The sequence below is a fragment of the Clarias gariepinus genome, chromosome 9 (assembly GCF_024256425.1).
Source record: "Clarias gariepinus isolate MV-2021 ecotype Netherlands chromosome 9, CGAR_prim_01v2, whole genome shotgun sequence".
Lineage (NCBI taxonomy): Eukaryota > Metazoa > Chordata > Actinopteri > Siluriformes > Clariidae > Clarias > Clarias gariepinus.
In genome coordinates, this window is record NC_071108.1 from 4,849,919 (window position 1) to 4,869,669 (window position 19,751).

Genomic DNA, 19,751 nt, shown 5'->3' on the forward strand with positions numbered 1-19,751 from the left:
GGAATAATTTCCGCGGTGTATAATCCTCTCCGCTGCAGTATGCGTCACAGTTAACCGTATTTCAAAAGTATTTCAGCTTACGTTTATTTTTAATAGCAACCCAAATAATCTCTGCTCTTTTTTTGAGGTCCTGGAGCTCAACTCCGACTCGCATCAAAAGAGGTCATGACCTCGCTAGGCTTCTGTTTCCATCTGTTTCACTTCCTTCTACTCAGACCATGTTGATCCCCCCCCCCCCCCACCCCTGAGTAAATATTCTGTACAGGGAATATAACAAATCATACTGTCTATTAGGACACATCAGGCCATAAATTACTGTAAGTGGTTTGTTTAAAAAAAAACTTTCACACACGAAAAGAGAGAGAGTGGGAGAGATTCTTCTAATTTTTTTTACTTCGCATCAGATTTCAAGCCCAAAACCCATAGACTGGGGTGGGGGGTGGGGGGGACATCCAAATGAGAAACAGACTTTGGGAAAAGCATGGACTGAGGAGAAGGAGGAGGAGGGTTTGGCTTCTGGTTTCATATGTCAGCCAGAGGCTGCGTCCCAAACTGCAATCTAGAGCACTAGATACTCTAGTTACTGAGACAACCTGGTATTAGTATAGCAAGTCTATAACTTTATTTATTTAGAACCAAATATCATACAAATACCTTAGTGTAAGGATGAGGACAGAACTGTATTGATATGCATTAACACTTTTTTTTTACTGATTCCTCCAAACAAACTGAATCAAAGAGTGGGAGCTTTGAGTTGATGATTTACCACCACTGAATCAACATATCCTTTAAATAAAAAAATAAAAAACTTGACCTTACAGTCAACAAGTTTTACTTAGCCAGCTTTTAATATAAAATATTAAATTTCAAATGTAGTTATTTATTTATTTATTTTAATTTATTGAACCTTGCACAAATTACATGATCATTTGATCATTGCAAGATACCACAGACAAGGTATTTAACATGTCGAACGCCACAATACATCCTCAACTCGGCTTAATTACATCAACATAAAATAAATGAAAGGTTGCAACTTATCTAGCGAATCAACTCGTGTGATCGATTCAATTAAAAGACGCATTCAGTGTAATATTTGTAGTACTAGAGTAAGTCCCAAACTGCACAATATTTAATATAAGGTATTCTTCTATACAAACCGGTTTATGTGAATCAAAGTACGTGAGTGCTTGATTCATTTGATTTTATGACCTGCAGTTTCAATAAAATATTGTCTTGGATAAGGTTATGGTACATTTTACTATTTATGAATCACATATTTATTTTATCACTTCATATTTTAGCCTGTGTAATGATTAATGCATTCACTGACTCGCTTTATATATAAATGATTTATTTTGTCTCTAATTTTTTTTTATTATTGATTTTTAACCACAAAAAAAGCAGAGCCAGATCAATATATAATTGACACCCACAGCAAACATTTAAACACAAACAATAATCTGTTCATATAAAAGCGTGATCATGGAAAAAAGAAAAGAAATGTAAAAGAAAGAGAGAAAAGAAGGGTGGTCAGGATCAGGGTCATAATTATTCAAGTAGATCCCACAAATGGGCTCATATCTACCAGAACAGTTCAGATTTGTTCTGTAAGTTATATGTAAGTTTTTCCAAAGGAAGAAGATGAGCCACTTGTGCCAAACACATCTTTAGAGTCGGTACACGAGATAACTATACATTTCTTTGCCAGATAAGTAATGAAATTTAGTAAGCAGTTTAAATCAGAAGGAAGATCTAGTGATGTTTTCCAGTTTAACAGGTATGTAGTTTTTTTCAAATTTTTAAATGCCTTGTTTTATTAGTCTGATATACCAACCATTCTTTCATACACAGTACTAACAACATTTTGAAGATAATCAGATACTGCGCTCTCTTTTTCAACACAGTGTCAGTCATGTTTCTTTCGCAAAATGTATAATAACCCCTGATCACATGACTTATTAACCACTTTAAATGTTTGTAAAAATGTTGCATATTAAAAAGACTTACAATTGCAATGCATTTATTTTTATTAGATTAGTTTAGCACCTGAGCAAAGAAGCTACTTGGATGAGTGGTGAAACATTTCTACCCAACAAGAAGAAAAATCCAGTTGACATGACTCAGCTTCAAGATAGATTAGATTAGATTAGATTAGTGTCAGACTGAAAAAGCTACCTGGATGAGTAGTGACACATTTCTACCTAACAATAAAAAAGTCCATTTGACATGACTCAACTTCTATATAGATAAGATTAGATTCAACTTTACTGTTGTTGTAGAAAGTATATGTACAAAGCCAATGAAATGCAGTTAGCATTTAATTAAGTAAGTGGGGTTATGTGTTCATATGTACAAAGATGAGGGTGAATATTGTACAGAAGGTGCAGTAGGTAATAAATATAAGTTATACAAGGTAATATGCAGTCTAACTGTGCAAACATTGTGCAGCGGATAAGACATGTCAAAAAGATAACTTGCTTCACATGATTTAAGGCATGAGTCGGGGTACAAATCCATCACAGGGCACACACACTCACACACTAGGGGAATTCCAATTACCCTAATCTACATGTCTTTGGACTGTAGGAGAAAATGAGATCACTTGGAGGAAAACCACCAAGTATGGGAGGAATATGCACGCACACATGGGAATCGAACCCACACCCTGGTGGTGCAAGGTGAGAGGGCTAACTACTTAACCACCTTTAACAAAATAATTCTTTAATTCGAAATTGATGATGGAACATATTTTAAAAGCAGTTTACACATTAAACAAAACATCAATTAAAAAAATGACATAAATCAAGGGAATTTGCATTCTTTATTGCTTCTTGCGAATCGATTCAACGAACCGACTCAGTCGGAAGGAGTCGATTCCGTATTGACTCGCACATCACCTCTGAGTAAAGCGCACAGGAGGGAGCAGGAGAGAAAGGGGATCCAGAAGGAAGGAAGGAAGGAGCTGGAAACTCCGAGGGCACTTTGGAGTCGGGGTTTTTCGACTGTCTACCCACCGGAGGGCACCGCGAGTCAAAAACCCACAAAAACAAACAATGCACCTGGATTTTAGCCCGCGACTCACGCGCTTCACGGCGTCTTTGTGGTGGCGGTAAGAGCGCGTTCAGGATGCGGAGCGGAGAGCTTTAGAGCTGGAGAGGTTTTGGACGAGGTTCGAATCCGGGCTCAAGCAGCTGAGTGTGCACATTTCCCGGACCGGATCGGTTATTTATACGGAGACGTTATAAACGGCCACACGGGCCGGAGCAACGTTCTGTTCTGCCTTTAACCGTCTCGCGTGAACGGGAAGCTTTTTGAACTTTTTTGACATGGCTATTGTTCTTGTTTCTGGCACTTTGGAGATATTCCTACAGGCCTGCGTTTGGAACAAAGACGTGGCAGGAAGATGGATTAAGAACTAAACTTTTTTTGTTTGTTAGTTTGTTTGTGTAATCGTTTGCGGTAATTAAATAGTTGCACGACTCTTTTGAAGTTTTTTTTAACACGATGGCAACGAAGAATAAATGTAGGTAGTCTCGTGTTATAAGAGATCAAACGTGGAGTGTTACGACTCTTTTTAAACAAAAAAGACACACACAAGCATTTTAATGATTTGAAAAAAAAGGCTCATTTTATTTGGCGGTTACTTTTTGTTTTAGAATAAATAAATTAATAAATAAATACGGTCAAGGTAATGAGTGTGGGTATGTTGAGTAAAGCACAGCGGAGAGATTAAACCCTTGTCTTTGATGGAGTTTTACGCCGTCCACAGGGCCTTGGATGGGATCGTTACTCAGCAGCTGGATGGCACGCCGGCACCTCGCTACCGTTTGACCGGGACACCGTTCAGCTTCCAGATCGCGGGACGATCCGGTCTGGACGCGCAGCTCGGAAGCGCACCTGGGCGCAGAGACGCGCACCCCCTTAAGCACTTGTGATTATTCCTGATTATTGATTAGTCCTGACTGCGGATTGTATCACTTATTTGGAAGTGTTGATCCCGCGTCCCTGCCCTGCAAACCTGATTGCAGGCGCAGGCATGCAGCTGAACCGGCCCCGGAGCGCGCTGATCGCCTTCAGCCCGCCGCCACAACAGCCGTCCGACCCGCACCCGAGCTTCTCCAGTCAGTTCAAGGCGATGCGTTTTTCTTACCATCTCAGCCCACAGCCCGGATCCCGCAAAAGCGGTAAGTGCTCCGCATGGATTGCGCATTCATTAGCTACATTGCGTTACAAATCTCGTTTAATCGGATGGACCTTGGAGAGTGTCCACAATGTCATCATCGCATGTATACATTTAGGGCATGTCTCAAGGACACACAACGCTGTCAGTGTCACACTGTGCACGCGGAGACACTTTAAGTGCAATGTTTTTTATTTTTTCTACCCCAGCATTATGACTCACTCACCTGCAGGAACGCACGCACTTCATTACAGACAGGACAACGCGTCTTTGCATCAGGTTCACACTAAGGGTTCTTTTATGGCACTCGGGATGCAAGACGTACCTCGCGCATTATGCGGCACCAGAGCGAGTGCATTCATATGTGCCATGCATTTTGTTAGAATCTTGTGCGCATGTCCTGGTTATAAAGAAATCTAATTAATAGCTACATCTCTAATCAGAGAGAACCCAGAGGATGCAGCATGGTGATGAGGGCTTTCACTTGGACGAGGGAGGGAAAACATGAGATAAAGCACATAGAGATAAAGCTCTGGTGCCGCACTGCTTGTGCACTGTTTGTGCTTGTGAGTGTGTGTGTGTGTGTGTGTCACTTTGAGCTGTTTGCTCGAGCACTGCGCTGTGAAATGCAATTAAGCTCAGGGGGATGGAGCATGCGTCCAGAGCGCGTCTCTCTCTTCCTCTATCTGTGTGTGTGTGTGTATGTGTGTGTGAGAGAGAGAGAGAGCTGACCAGCAGATGTATGCGTTGTGTTGTCCGTCACAGTATGATAAGGACATGGGGGAGTAGAGATATAGGCATTTCCTGCATGCAAAGCTTTCACGAGGAAATGTATTGCCTATTGATTTGCGGTTGTGTGCGCGCGCGTGTGCGCCCATGAGCGGATGTAAAACGGTGCATTATGTTTTCAGCCAAGAGCGGCGCACTTAATTATATACATGAATCAGAATTGTGATCTTGTGCCTTGTGATTAGTTCATTACATCTGGACCACCTGACCATTTGTGATGCACACAAGTGTGTATAACGTCTTTGTATGCTGTAGCATTACAAAACCATAAGTTCAGCATGACACCAGTGCGCAAAGCAAGCTTCATGAAGACATGGCCTGTCTGGGTTGGAGTGGAAGAAATCAGCCTTCATGTACACTATATGGACAAAAGTAGTTTCTCAAACTATTGAATTCAGGTGTTTCAGTAAAGGGCATTCTTAATGCTTCAGCGTTATACCAAGACATCTTGGCCAATGCTATGCTTTCAACTTTGTTAACAATAGAACAAGGGGAAGGCCCTTTTTCCTATTCCAACATGCACAAAGCAAAGACTCTAAAGTCATGGTTTGATGACTTCAGTGAGGAAAGACTTGACTGGCCCTAACACAGAGCCCTGACCTCAACCCTCTCAAGCACCTTTGGGATGAACTGGAACGGAGATTGCTAGCCAGACCTTCTCGTCCAACATCAGTGCCTGACCTCATAAATGCTCTACAGAATGAATGTGCACGAATTCCCACAGAAACACTCCAAAATCTTGTGGAGAGCCTTCCAAGAAGAGTGGAAGCTGTTATAGCTGCAAAAGGAGGACCAACTCCATCTTGATGTATATGTATTTAAATACAATGCCATTGCAGGTTTGGCCAAACACTTTCATCTATATAGTCCTCACCTCAACCTTCTTAAACTCCTTTGGGATAAACTGAACCCTAGACCTTCTAGACATCCCAACATCAGTACGTGACCTCACTAATGCTCTTGTAGTTGATTAAATAAAGATCTCTACAGCCATGCTTCACAATCTAATGGACACCAAGCACATTTGGGTGTAATGGTTAAATGGTTCTCAAACCATTGGCCATCCAGTGTATAGTTACAGCATTTCTTCAGCCTAAGGATTACAGCATAGCAGTGTTAGCTGTTACAGGAAACTATTACAGTACTGTTACCAACCAAAGTTGACTGTTATTTCTTATACCACAGGGATTTACCTCAGAATTTTTATTTATTAATTATGATTTATTTACAAGTGATTATCACTTGTGTTATAAAATACTATATATACTCCAATCAGCCATAACATTGAAACCACCTGCGGATCCCTGTGGGCGCCATGGGTTAAGGGGAGTTTGGAGGTTCTTTCCTTGTTGGGCCCAGTGCACAGGGGGCTGTGGTGCAATGGGTGTTCTGGTGACTTTCTATCATGGCCGGCGTTTACTTTTTTGTGCTTCATTGGCTTTTTTGTGTGATTGGACCAGACACACTGGCATAGGAGAGCCTTTGGTGCCCATGAACCTCTAGTTAGTATAGTTGGTGATCAACGTTTAGTTCACTTGTCACTGTACAACTTTAAATAGGCGTTTCATGACCTGCTTGTTTTTTTTCCCCTCTGTGCCAAAAACCAAAAGGTGATTGAATGATTTAAAAATGCAAATACTTACAAAGACTTTGACACTGGGGCCTCGTACAGTAGTCACATAATGTATAGAGTAATTAACATTATATTAGAAGGGAAGGGGAAGTTCTAAAATGTTTAACAGTTCCTTTTCCTCTCCTAGGGTCCTGGCCAGAAACATTCCTAAAAAAAGTGTGGTACACTTGGATGTCTGGCTGTTTATATACCTTTAAGGCTTGAGAGTGTAATTTGTGTGTGAGTGTGTGTGTGAAACAACACTGATATTCCTAATGACATGTAAAACCTTTAAGGCGGTTACATTAAATTCTAAAAGCGTTACAGAGATGGCTTATTTATTCTTGTGAGCTTGAGCAGAATGTTTTCATCATCCGTGCTTTTTTAAACAGAGGCTTTGGGAAATTTGCTTTGCTTCTGAGACTCCCAATATAGCACAGCCTTCCCATGACCTTCCCACCCGCCACACACAGACTCCTCAGCTCAATTTGAAGTGCATACTTTTCTGGGTTTTTTTTTTTTTCTCTCCAGTGTGCAAGCTAATGGGGGGTGGTGGGTTGGGGATGGAATCAGAAGCAAAGCTTCAAGTGCAAGACCTCTGTCAGTGTGGGATATCAACAACAGTAATAATAATAATAATAATTGCAGTTGGACAGATATCATAATGGAGGCTAAATGCAAATCACATTGGAAGCGATTAGCGGTGCTTAATTAGGTACATTCTTCAGTGGAAGTTTTTCAACCATGCTGCATTAACACCACCACAAAACACTGTAGCATTGCAAAAATAGTTGAAACCGTTCCATTCTCCAGCATGCTTTCTGTTATGTTTGGGAGATGGAATCTTTCCCGAATTCGTCGGAGTGTAAGGGATTTTTGGTGCATCTGTAATGTTTTGCAGAGAAGAAGAAAAAAAAAAAAGAAAATCTTGCATCTGCCTAGGATGGGAGTGTATTGGTGTCCTATTAAAACTCCCCTGATTATCGTCACATGGCTTTCGGAGCTCCTTTGCTAACTGTAAAACAAGCTTATCTCCTCCCCTAATGAAGATCACGAACATCTCGCCAAGGGAAAAAAAACAAAAAAACACACAAAACAACTTGTTCAGCTAAATTGAATGTTTTAACGGGCAGCTGTTATGACAGCGCGGGAACCGGGTCGGGTCTCGGACGAACAGGAAGCGAGTCTGGCAACCCGTCTGTGCTGTATGAGGAGAATAACACTTGTGTGAATGAGTCAGGTCCTCTGGAGACCTCCGGAGTCCTGTTATGCCCAGAGTTTAAGCTGCCTGTCCATATATAGGGTGGGAACAAGAGCAGCCGCCTCCGGATTGACTAGCGAGCTCTAAAACTAACTCTTAAGTCACACTATGATTGTCTTAATTGTAAATATTATTACATAGAACCTTGGCAGACAGAGAACAGTAACCGTAGGCTTTATTTTACCTCACTGAGTTTTTTGTAGAGTCCAAATAATAAATTTATTAGTAAGACCACCGGGGGAAGTGGAGACTCCAGGGTGCTGCCTAGTCCACGGTTTTGATTGATTTAGCTAACTTATTATCATGTGAATGGCTAGTTAGCTAGCTAATTTCCTCTTTATTTTTTTCTTATTATGTTCTAGCAGGAGATGACCAGATGTAGTTCTGGTTCAGGTTTAGTTTATTCCTTTATATAATCTCCTGCCACTAGTGCACTTATACCAGTGCTTGGCTACAATCAAGGTAAAAAGTTAGCTGGAGTTCACAGTACGCCAGAGCCATGATCGAACTGCATGCTCAGCGTCTAAAACGCTGGCCTCCCAGGAATTCCTTTAAATCCCAAACATGAAGAAATGGCTTGAAGTGATATCAGGGCTGTACACAGATGTGACAATAACTCCCGGCTGAAGTCATGTAATGCGCAAGTAGTGTTGGTGAATGATTGTGTGTACAGTTCCCACACACAGATGCGTCTCTTTCGCAAACTGGTGACAAGTTATCCGTTGATATTCAATGGTCAGGCGTTCCTCTCGCTAAATATTCACTGGGACACTGCCGATTGCAGATGTATAGCCTTCTTTTAGACGTTAAGGGATGCAGCCGTTAATTTTTTCACCAGCCAGATTCCTGAGTCCGGTCTCTCACAGAGATATTTTTTTTCTCAGAGCATAGCAATTGGAATGTGAAGCCAGATTAAGCTGAAGTGTTCTTAAAAAGATGCGTACTGCAGCTTTAATTCCTGTAACCGTATAGGAAAATGTGCTGACTTGGGACAAAGAGGTTCTATGCCTATTATTTAACAGACCTACCCTTTAAGGAGTTTATTTACGCCCCACAGTCATATAAAAACCATCTGGCCCATAGATTAGATTACATGGACAAGTCCTTTTCTTTTTTAGCGTGTACGTTACAAAATGTATTGGTCAGCGTTAAGCTATTGAGAGTTTGCAACCCTTCTGTAGGTTAAGTGGCAAGAAGCAAATCTGTTTATTGTTTTTTTTTTTTTGTTATTATTTTACCGAAAATGACGTTGAAAGGAACTGAGATCAAAGACGCTAATGGCTCGGCTAAAGTGCTTACTCAGAAACCGGTGTGTACAAACCGACTGGCATGCGTGAGCGCATTTGCGCAAGTTCGTATATAAATGGCTTCAGGTGAAAAAACAACAGTCTTCCCTGCTCAGCACTTTGAAAAAACACTGTTATGTTTGGAGGGGAAAAAAATAAAAGTAAATGCCACATTTGATTACGCTTCCATGCTAGCGTGTGTGCAGCGTTCTTACATGAGTTTGTGCTTCATTTCTGTGAACTAATATGCTTTTTCTCATCACAGGGCAAATAAACCAACTATTACAAAGGTTCAGCATGTACTGATAAGACTTAACTGTACTGTTTCTGCTAAAAATTTTAGAAAGTTTTGCTCATTACCGCCTCCGCATCTTCTATTTATTTTAATAAGAATGAGCCGAGCAGTGAGGCGGCAACAAGCATGGCTTGGCAAGCCTTTAAAGAAAATAGATACAGTTAAGTCTCTACAGTATGTGCGGTTAAAATAATGTTGTATACGCTTGGCGTGGATCACAATGCCACTGTGTACAGTATATCTGTATCTGTTTAGTCCAGGCAAGGTTTTTCTTATCTTCATCTGTCCAGGCTCAGTGATCCTGTAGCCTTACATTCCCGTTCTTCACGTTCACGGGAGCAGACTCCAGTTGTAACCCATATGCCTATAGGATTGCATCCTGAGTATAGATTGTCATGAAAAGACGTGAAAAGTGGAGGAACCTTCAATCACGTAACCTATAGGTGAAGAGAGTTTTAAAGCTTAAATGTAGGCACTCAGGGTGTCACTATCTTGGCAGGAGCTGACACACCTTAAACTATGGTTATTCCATAAAGGGGACGCCGTCTACCCAAATCATTTACCACTCACAAGCTAGCGAGCTTAGCTAAAACACTAAAGCATTTGATTCATATGCTACATGTCCGCTTGTGTCAACTTCTCATTTCTCTAATTGGTGGGTTTCCTCACACAGTCCAAAGTCATGCAGATTAGGCATTTCCAAATTACCCATAGTGTGTGCGCTTGCTGTGGATTGTCACCCTGTCCATGGTGTACCCCGCTTTATGCTCTTAGTCTCCTGGGATAGGTTCCAAGCTCCTGAAACCCTGTACACAGCATAAATATATAGAACCTGAATGAAGATCAATGAGTTATATTAAAAATTTACCCCCATACAATTGTGAAATTGTGAAAAGGAAATCTGGCTATGGAGACCAAAATCTTTTTTTTTAAAGTTGGGCATTTTTACATGGGAGTCTATGAGGATCCCCAATAGACATTCATGGACCTGTACATTTTAGTACATCTGGTCCCTGGTCCTGAGATGCTTTTGAGCTCACCACGGTTGTCGAGTTTGTATGTTTTTTTTTAAATCTGAAACGTAAAAAAAAAGCAGTGCATAAAATCTTAGGAAATTAGCAATTTCTGAATTACACAAACCATCTGTTAAAGTCCTTTGTTCATTATGCATTTTTTAACAAATATTTTGACAACATATTGCAGTGTATTTTATTTTAACATGAGACATCATGCTAACGTTAACATGCCGAGTTAATATTCTCATGGCCCCTTTCATCCGTCTCAGATACCGGAAACGTCAACACTAGAGCGCCGTGCTATGATTACAGGGTTTTCCTTCATGTGAACCATTAGATCATCAGCGTCTGAGGGGAAAGACGTGATGTATAAGGGCATGGGAAGGGGAAACAGTTCCTCTGTCCTTTCCTCGCCAATAAGAAATCAGCTAATTGCATCCTAGGAGACCTCCAGCTCCAGACACTATGTGGCCCAGCTGGGACTCAGAGCTGAAATGCAGCTGCAGGGTAGTTTTCCTCACTCCTGAGCAGCTGCTTTAAGCAGAGGGGGGATGGTGCGTTCAGAGTTAATGACTATCAGATAGAACTGACAAAAGCTTCAGTCACACTCACACCAGCTGATGGTATAAATAGCAGCCGAACCTGGCAGGCCGAGCTGTGGCACGGTGAACAGCACGAAGGAATAGCGAACCTGGCAGTGATGTCACAAAAAAGACAGCAGAATCCCAGAAAATGAAAATGAAATTCCATAAGGAGATTTATTCGATGCAGATTTTACTGTATCTATGCTAAAAGCAGAAACTTCACCATGTTTTCAATCTGGATTGGGACCCAAGAATTGTGTTTATTTTCAATCCATGGCGAAACGAAAGAGTTATTTCTATTCAGAATGCATAGAGGAGTCTAATGCTTGTTTTTTATTCTGAATCTAATACATGAAGAGAGTTTATTATGTGTTTTTATTCTACTTTTATTTTAAGTTCACTTAAATTCTGATCTGTGATGAAACCAGGGGGCTCCCTATGGTTTAAACTCATGATCGAACTTAATCGATGAATTTTATTTAATTTTATTTTATTGTGGTAATATGTATAATATAGTATAGTACAGTATATTATAGTATAGTATAGTATAGTATAGAATGGGGGTTCTATGTGGTTCTATAAAACAACCAGAGTGTTTTGATGGAGATGGAACTGGGAGGTTCACTCTGATTTTATCCTATGATCGAAACCGTGTCTTTTCATTGCCAAATATATGCCAAAACCAAATAGTCAATTACCCTGCCTGGCCAAAAAAAAAAGTCGCCATTTCAAAAGGGTAAATTTTTTGGTCTGTATCGAGCAAAGAAAATAACTAAGGAGATTTTACATTACTGGAACTGGTTTAAGAACCTTTTCACGCATTACCGAAATAGTCAACTTTGTGATGAAATGTGATCGGCGAAATATTTTGAAAGGAAGTCACTTAAACACTTGGTGAAGTTGCATGGTTAAAAAATAAACAATAAAACCACTAGCTATGTTTTTTAATGAAAGTTAGAGCATTTCCAAACACACACAGTGTGATGAGAACTCACAGGGTTGGGACTAAACAGTTGTGTCATAAGAAAACCACTTGTTAGTAAGGCTAATAAAAAAGACTTCAAATTGCTAAGGGGAGCAAAGATTTGACTTTGGAGCGTTGATAAAAAGGGTCAGGTGGTCTAATGAGTCCAGATTGACCCTATTCCGGAGTGATTGGCGCGTCAGGGTAAGAAGGTAAGCGCATTATGCATGGTGAAGTGGATCATGCATGGTGGCCACAGTACAGGCCTCTGGAGGCAGTGTTATGATCTGGGGTTGATCAGTCAGGTCTAGGCTCAGAAATGATTCATACTTAGTGGTGAAAGCAAAGCGTTAATTGCAAGTCTGATCTTATTATCTGTGGGGTTTAAAGCATAATCACTTGTTAATTGGTAAAACCCTCATGTGTATTTGTGTTTGCACCTTTAATGAGAGGGACATAATTGTAGAGAAACGTCATTAAAGCATATAATTGGACCTTATGGGGTTTGTTTGCTCCTGAAGAGATAAAAATGGTCCTTATTGAGTCTTTTGGTCCCCCTGTGAGTGCTCTTTCACGGTAATAAAAAAAAGCTCTGGAATATGAATGTTAATGTTGAGTTTGTTAAGGAATAACAAATTATATATTGCCTCCTGAAAGGCTAAAACAATCTTTCAAACACAAAATAATTTGCCTCCTTGAGCAAGCCACTTAGGACCTCAGTGCAGGTTACACCGTAACCTTGTTCTGCCCAACCCCCAAAACCCCTCAGGTTGTCCTTTTGAGACCATCTCAATACACGCCCCTAGTTAAAAAACATAATGCCGAGTGTGTGTCTGTGTGTGATGGTATCTCATTCTGCCTGCTAGCCTGGAGAGTGTGTGATTAATCACCATGCCCCGTGAGATCTTTAGCAGGTACTGTGTGAGAGTGCTTCGGCTGTGAACATGGTGACAGTATGTGCAGAAAAAAGTGTGGTGACTGTTCTGACAGGATCCTACCTTCCCCCACTAGGTCTGTCTGCCGTTCTGTCGAGTACTTATGTATTTAGATTTCTATGAAGTCAAGGTGAAGAACTGTAAAAAATTATATTACTGTTTTTAAAAGTGACCGTGTGTAAAGGTACGTCACGTTTACATCACGTTTTGTGTACTTTCTAACCAAATACTAATGCATCACCAGGATTTAGAATGAAAGACCTTTTTTTTTTTTTTTAATTAGGGTAAATTGTATTGTAATATTATAAAATATAAACTTAGTGCCCAATGTCCCCATGTCCTTACAGAACTCCATGTTTTTGTTCATTTTTAAACTTTACACATCAAATGTAAAAGAAAATAGCAGCGAATTTAATGCTTACTTTAAATGTTTTATAAAAAAAATTATATTCTTAGAATCTATATGTTGTGGAAAATTACAAGCTAGCAATAAATGAAAAAAAAATCTTAATTATCTTCGCTATTTGTTGTTCTTTTTTTTTTATTGTACTCACTAGAATCAGTATTTCATGGGAATATTAAAAGCTAGAAAGGAAAATGGGCTAAAATTATATTAGCTAGCTAGCAGTTTCAACTAATCTAAAAAAATTAACAGGCATAAAATTTACCTAACTTTATTATAAAATTATATAAATATAAAGCTTACATTATCTTTAATGCTATCATTGTTGTTTTTAAAACAAATACATGCTAGAACCTATATTTTTTAACAAGAAACTTTTGCTAAAATTATATTAGCTAGGCTAGCTATTTCCCAATTTCCACTGAGCTAAGAAATAGCAGCTAGCTTAAAGTTTACCCAAATGTAAAAGTTTCTGGTTATTTGTGAACCCTACAGTTATCACACATCAAAAATAAAAGAAATGGCAATAAATATGAAGCTTATTTTGTTAAAAAATAGATACTCACTACAGTCTATATATTTTTGGAAATTGGCTAACATTATATTAGCTTGCTAGCTTGCTGTTTCAGCTAAGCTAAGAAATTGGAACTAGCATAAAATTATGCCACATTTAAATGTATTAAATATTTGAACATTTTACAACTAGCACACATTAAATGTTAAAGAAATATCAGTAAATCCAAATCTTACTTTTTTTCTTCTTCTTTTTTGTTTGTATGACCAAAAATAGAAACTGCAAGCTGGAAATATTACAAGCTAGCACGGAAAAGTGGCACATTATATTATACATTACATATTAACATTATATTAAGTATCCAGCAAGCTAGCGATTTTAAGGAATGGTAGCTGGCACAATATTATCCCAAATATTTGAAGAGCTAAAAGTATTAATAAGGTTTGCTGTGAAGTTATTGTATCTACTAAAACTATGTTTTTTGTTTTTTTGGGAGGCAGGAAACATCACTTGTTTAGAATTATTTAAAAATAAAATGAAACACAACTTTCAAACTTAACAGGAGAAAATGAGAGCCAAAAGCAAGGAGAGTTTTTTTGCCTTAAATGTTGGTGTTTATCTTGTTTTGTTTTAATTACTTTAATGTGTAAACCCAATACTTTCCCCTCGTTCATTCTTCTTCAGTATGAACTTTATCCTGGACAGGATCCAAAGCACTGCATTTAGCTGGAACATCTGACACCAAGCAGGGACACACCGTGGATGAGATGCACAATTCACACCTAGAGGGCAATGAATGTATCATGACCAGTTTACCCACTGTGATTTTGGGATTTAGGGGGAAACCCAATCAATCATGGGGAGAACATTTTAAACTCGTAACTCTAGTTGAGGATCTAAATGACGACCATGAAGACATAGTAAATGTCTTATTGGTATGCAAACAAAGTTTCTTTGTTTCATCAATTTCTTATTAAGTGTGCAAAATCTTACACAGTATGTCGTCTAATTGAATGCTGGTGCGTGCTTAGCGGATAGCTATGGGGTTTAGTGATTTGAATGCTCATTTGGAGTATGGTAATGTATTTCTTTTGTGTGTTTGTGTGTGTGAGAGCGCGAGCGAGAGAGATTGGAGAAGTCATTCGAGCAAGGACAAGACAGCAGCGTCTAAGGAGAGAGGAGCATCTATGGGGAGAAAAATGGAGAAAAAACACTGAGGTGATAGAGAAGAGGTGAAAAGCAAGAGATGAAGAAGTGCAGAAAAGAGAGACAAGCGTGATTAATTGCCGCGGAATAGAGAATAGCAGAGAAACAGGATGGCGGAGAAGTATGTCAGTGTGTCAGTGTGTGGGAACGCCATACCGCCACCAGGAACCACGAGCAACGTGGCAGAGAGAGAGAAAGAGAGAGAGAGAGAGAGATTTGGCTGGATAGCTGGATAGTGGAAAGGACACAGGCTGTGTGTAAGGGAGTGAAAGAGATAGTGGGGGAGAAGCTATGTGTGTGTGTGTCTGTATGAGGACAAGCGAATGAGTAAGTGGAAACTTTAATCACCAGAGAAGCAGCACGAGAGAGTTTTAACCGGCTCATACAATTCCTCAAGTGTTTTTTTTCTGTAAAGCGAGCGAGCACAAATGTGCACCCTCAAATCACCAGAAATGCTCAGAATACCTACGAAAGTGACTCAGTAGGGTGTTTGTGTGTGTGTGTGGTATGTGGCGTGTGTGTGTGCGTTTAGGCTTTGCTATTGAATAACACAAAATGTAATAGGAGAAGACAGGAAAAGATTCGAGACACACGAAACAAGACACACTAATCCACTCAGGAGCAGCAGAGCGACGAGGGAAGCTATCGTTACTTCTCCTCCTATGGACAGAGCTCAGCATATGGACCTCATTCACAGCAGTGGGTAGTATTTATTGTCGGACATCACGCGCTTTCTTGCTATGTGGACAAAGGGAAAATGAGTCATTGGCGTAAGCGTTGAATTCGTCTGAATTTGGATGCAGGATCATCTCTGTTACTTCCCGTGTGTCATTCCAGTCTCTGAAATACCAGGTCAAAAATAACTGAACTAACAGCATTCCCTGCGTTCCTAAACACACAAAGGCAAAGACTGATTTGAGGTGTGAAAATTGTTTTTGAACCTTACTTGATGAAGGGAAGTGAAGGATGTGATGCGGTCGTGTTTCGAGAAAAAGGTTTTGTGTGCAAACTTGAGATTCCAAGACGTGAGAATCCAATAAGAGCCTGTGAAAAGCTTTTACTTAGTGAACAGAACCTGAAAACCTTAATATTATCAAAATCCAAAGTGTCTTACAGCAGCATGGATTCTACAGACCTCAGCTATAAAAAAAAATCCAGCTCATAAAAGTGCAGATTTACTGTCTGGAATAAAACTGAGCTCATCCTCGGAAAAGAAAAAAAAAAGGTCTTTATTTTTTTTTTCTTTCGTTTAAATTTGCATTGATTTTTTTTTTATCTCATAAAGCTTTCTCCAGTCCAACCTCCATCACTCTCTATCTCACTGTCTCTGTAGGAAAGGATTGTTGGGAGTGCAGAGTTTGAGATTAGTCTCATATCTCCTGTGTCTCTTTAAAGGAGAAAGAAAGGCCTGTAAAGACACCGCAAAGGAAACTCTGATAAAACACCTCTCAGAGTAAACACCACTTATTTTCTTAAGCCTCAGCTCGTCCCTTTGGGGTTTGAGCTCTTGAGAAAAAAAACAAAAAACATTTTAAATATTGTATCAGCTTGTTGAGACTGAACTGATTTAAAAATCCTGCCTATTTTAAACATTGATATTAATTATTGAGTGGCATCTACTCACGGTTTATCCTTCATCCAAAAATTCCACGGTTAACACCTTTCTCAAATTGCATGCTGTGCTTTTTTTAAGGAAAAGTATTTCATATTGTGGAATGCCTGTGAAACTACAGCTATGGATACTACGACTGTAACGTGATTATATAATAATAATATAATAATAATAATTATTATTATAATAATACCGTGAAACCTTGAGCTCTGAGAAAGTTATTTGACAGGATTTCTCTAACCATTAGTGTGTTCTATAATTTGGTAATTTTTATGACTATTTTATCAAACATTAAATATGATAAACAATGAATATGTAAATAAACAATGTTGTTCATTTCAGTGATTTTACTATTTAATTGATTTTAATCAAACCGTAAATAGTCTAAAATATTATAGTCGAAAATACACCATAGCTTGTGCAGAAAAAACAAAACTTTTGCATTTTCTACAAAGTAGCTTCAAAATACTCTAATTTTGCAAGATTATTATTATTTCTTTTTCTTTTAACTTTGTATGTCCTACTGTACTGGAGTGTCTTTTTAAAAAAAAATTATGACAAAATCTTTAACTCCACGAGCAAATTATTTCAGCGTCTATTAAAAACCTTCTGTAGGTATTTCAAAACTTCTAATAATATACAGTAGCTGTTCAGAGAATAAACTTTAGTGCTATTGAAGCAAATTGAAAATCGCAAAGCTGTAAGATCAAAGCGACTTGAATCGATAGTCTACAGTCAGCAGTGGTCGAGGATACAAGGACAACACCGTATCTCATTTGGATATCCTGTTTTGTTTTTATTTGTTTTGTTCAACAGATCCCAGAGTAATTGTCATTGTAATGAATAAGATTTCAAGAATATAAACGTAACAGACCTAGATAGACCTATAATCCAATATTGCAGAAAATAAACTTCACAAGTTAAAGTGATAAATTTCTTTTTTCGTGTTAGGGTTTAGTGTTTTTACATGATTTTGTGTGTGTGTGTGTGTGTGTGTGTGTGTTCGAGAGAGAGACAGCTGAAGGAGGAAAGCGCCTGAAAACTGATCCACCCATCTGGGAACGAGTCGATCGTTGAGGCAAACAAACAGCTGACACTGAACACCACTGTCCTTAAAACCACAACAACCAACTAAATCAGAGCTACAGTATAGCCATCGAATCAACCCTGATCCTAGATCCTTTAGGCCCTAATCTGACTTTACACACTAGTGCTCAGTATGACTGAAGTCAATGCATGACATTTTTTGATAGGTAAAAAAAACATTTTTTTGTTGGTTTTAAAGCTGTAATGCTCCAGTCCTTTAAGGTGACGTCACCGCACAGTTTAACTCTAAACCTTCTTTCACACCCCGGGTTTAGTGTTAGTAAAACTAGAAACCACAAATCCCAGCATCCAGGACTGGAGTCTGACCCTGGTGTTTTTAATCTGAGCTTTAATCTGTAACTAGACCACAGCTCCATCCCAGAGGGACACAATACAAAGCTGCCATTGTGGGTTAGTAAACTGACCTTGGGAAGCGAGATCCAGTTCATGGTAGTCATTTGTAATTCACTTCCCAGGTTACTGTATCGCCCTCTCATCACGTCTCCTCTGCATTATTATGTTTAACAATGAGAAATGAAGGTCAGCATATTTTTCCTAATCCTACCATCCATGACATTATTGGATTTGAATATTTAAAAGCTTCTCTAGCACTGGAAGAAAAGATCAGGGCTTCATGCAGCTTTTACATATTGATATACTGTAATATATATTGTCATACTTTTATCTGTGTTTTCAACAATGAATAGAAATTGTAAATGTATATAATTCTGTTTAATGGGTTAACTACTGTTCATTTCTGTTCAACTTACATGTTTTACCTGGGTAGAAACTCTGCCTCTACTTGTAATATTTTCATACATATAATATAGGATAAGGGGGCCGGGTCGCTCGGTGGTTAAGGTGTTGGACTACGGACCAGGAGGTCCCTGCTACGAGCCCCGACGTCTCCGGGTTGTCTCTGACTGTTGGAGCCTTAAGCCTTAAGGTCCTTCACCCCCAAGTGCTCAGATACAATCGGGCGTCGAGCTAGCAACCCAACCCTGTAAATAACTACCACAGATACGACAAATATATATTGGTCGCATGATGCGCCAGGGGGCACGTAGACGGACCACACACACGCAATATAGAATTACACTAAAATAAAAGACCGAACATCAAAAAAAGATTTGTTTTCAGGGCTAGAAGAACATCCCGCCGCATTCGTCTGAAATTCAACATGGCCGCTTACACAGTTAGCATTAAACCAAGTATTGCTTTGTACTTAAACAAATTTTCTGTTGTTGTTTAGATAAATTGACATATAGTTCAGTGTCTTGAAAAAGTACATACTCAAGGTCACTAATCATGGCTGGCTAGCTTGTTGCTAGCAAAATCAGATTTTGACTCAAGTTCTCAAGTTCTTGCCTGTTCATCAGATTAGCATCATTAGCAGCGTATGCATTAAGTCATCATCCAAAGTCAATCTTGTTCAAGGTGTATCTACTAGATAATGTGATTTCTAGTTCAAATATATTAAACGATTTTGTCCTGTATGTATTTACACTTGGCTACTGTCTTCATCAAACAACAAGGAGATGAATGCATAACTGGGATTTTTTTTTTTTTACATCCGTATTAATTTGTTTGGCGAGCACAAACATGGAAGGAGTAGGAAGCTTACAGAGACACTCTGTTTATTAAACTATCAAATGTCACTGATCTACATTTTTATTAGCTGTTTGCTTAGTGTGAGCCGTCTGAACGGGAACATGATTCTAGCTTTGTGATGAAAATAGATTTATTGTTCTAAATTAGCTTTGTGTAATTTGCTCAATTATTCATCTCCAATTTTTATTTAGTGGATTAAAGACGGGGTGCAATTAAAGCATTTGTTTTAACTAGAGAAAAATGATTTATAAGCTACAGTATGTTGCCATGGCAACGTCTGTATAAGTCGCAGTGGGGGATTTGGTAATTAGCTAAATTAAATGTCGTTTAATTATAATCAAAAAACACATAGTCTATGGAACTCCGGTTGAGGAAAACTAAGATAGTGGACGAT

The 19,751-nt window shown here is 39.0% G+C and overlaps 1 protein-coding gene across 1 annotated transcript in view; it reads left to right on the forward strand.

Moving 5' to 3' along the window:
• The first annotated feature begins 3,322 nt into the window (after positions 1–3,322).
• Positions 3,323–19,751, forward strand: part of fgd1 (FYVE, RhoGEF and PH domain containing 1) — a 54,392-nt gene continuing 37,963 nt past the window's right edge. The window contains exon 1 of the mRNA XM_053504414.1: positions 3,323–4,187. Within this exon, the coding sequence (XP_053360389.1) occupies positions 4,040–4,187 (148 nt within the window). The 5' untranslated portion in view covers positions 3,323–4,039. The remainder of the gene's footprint in view (positions 4,188–19,751) is intronic.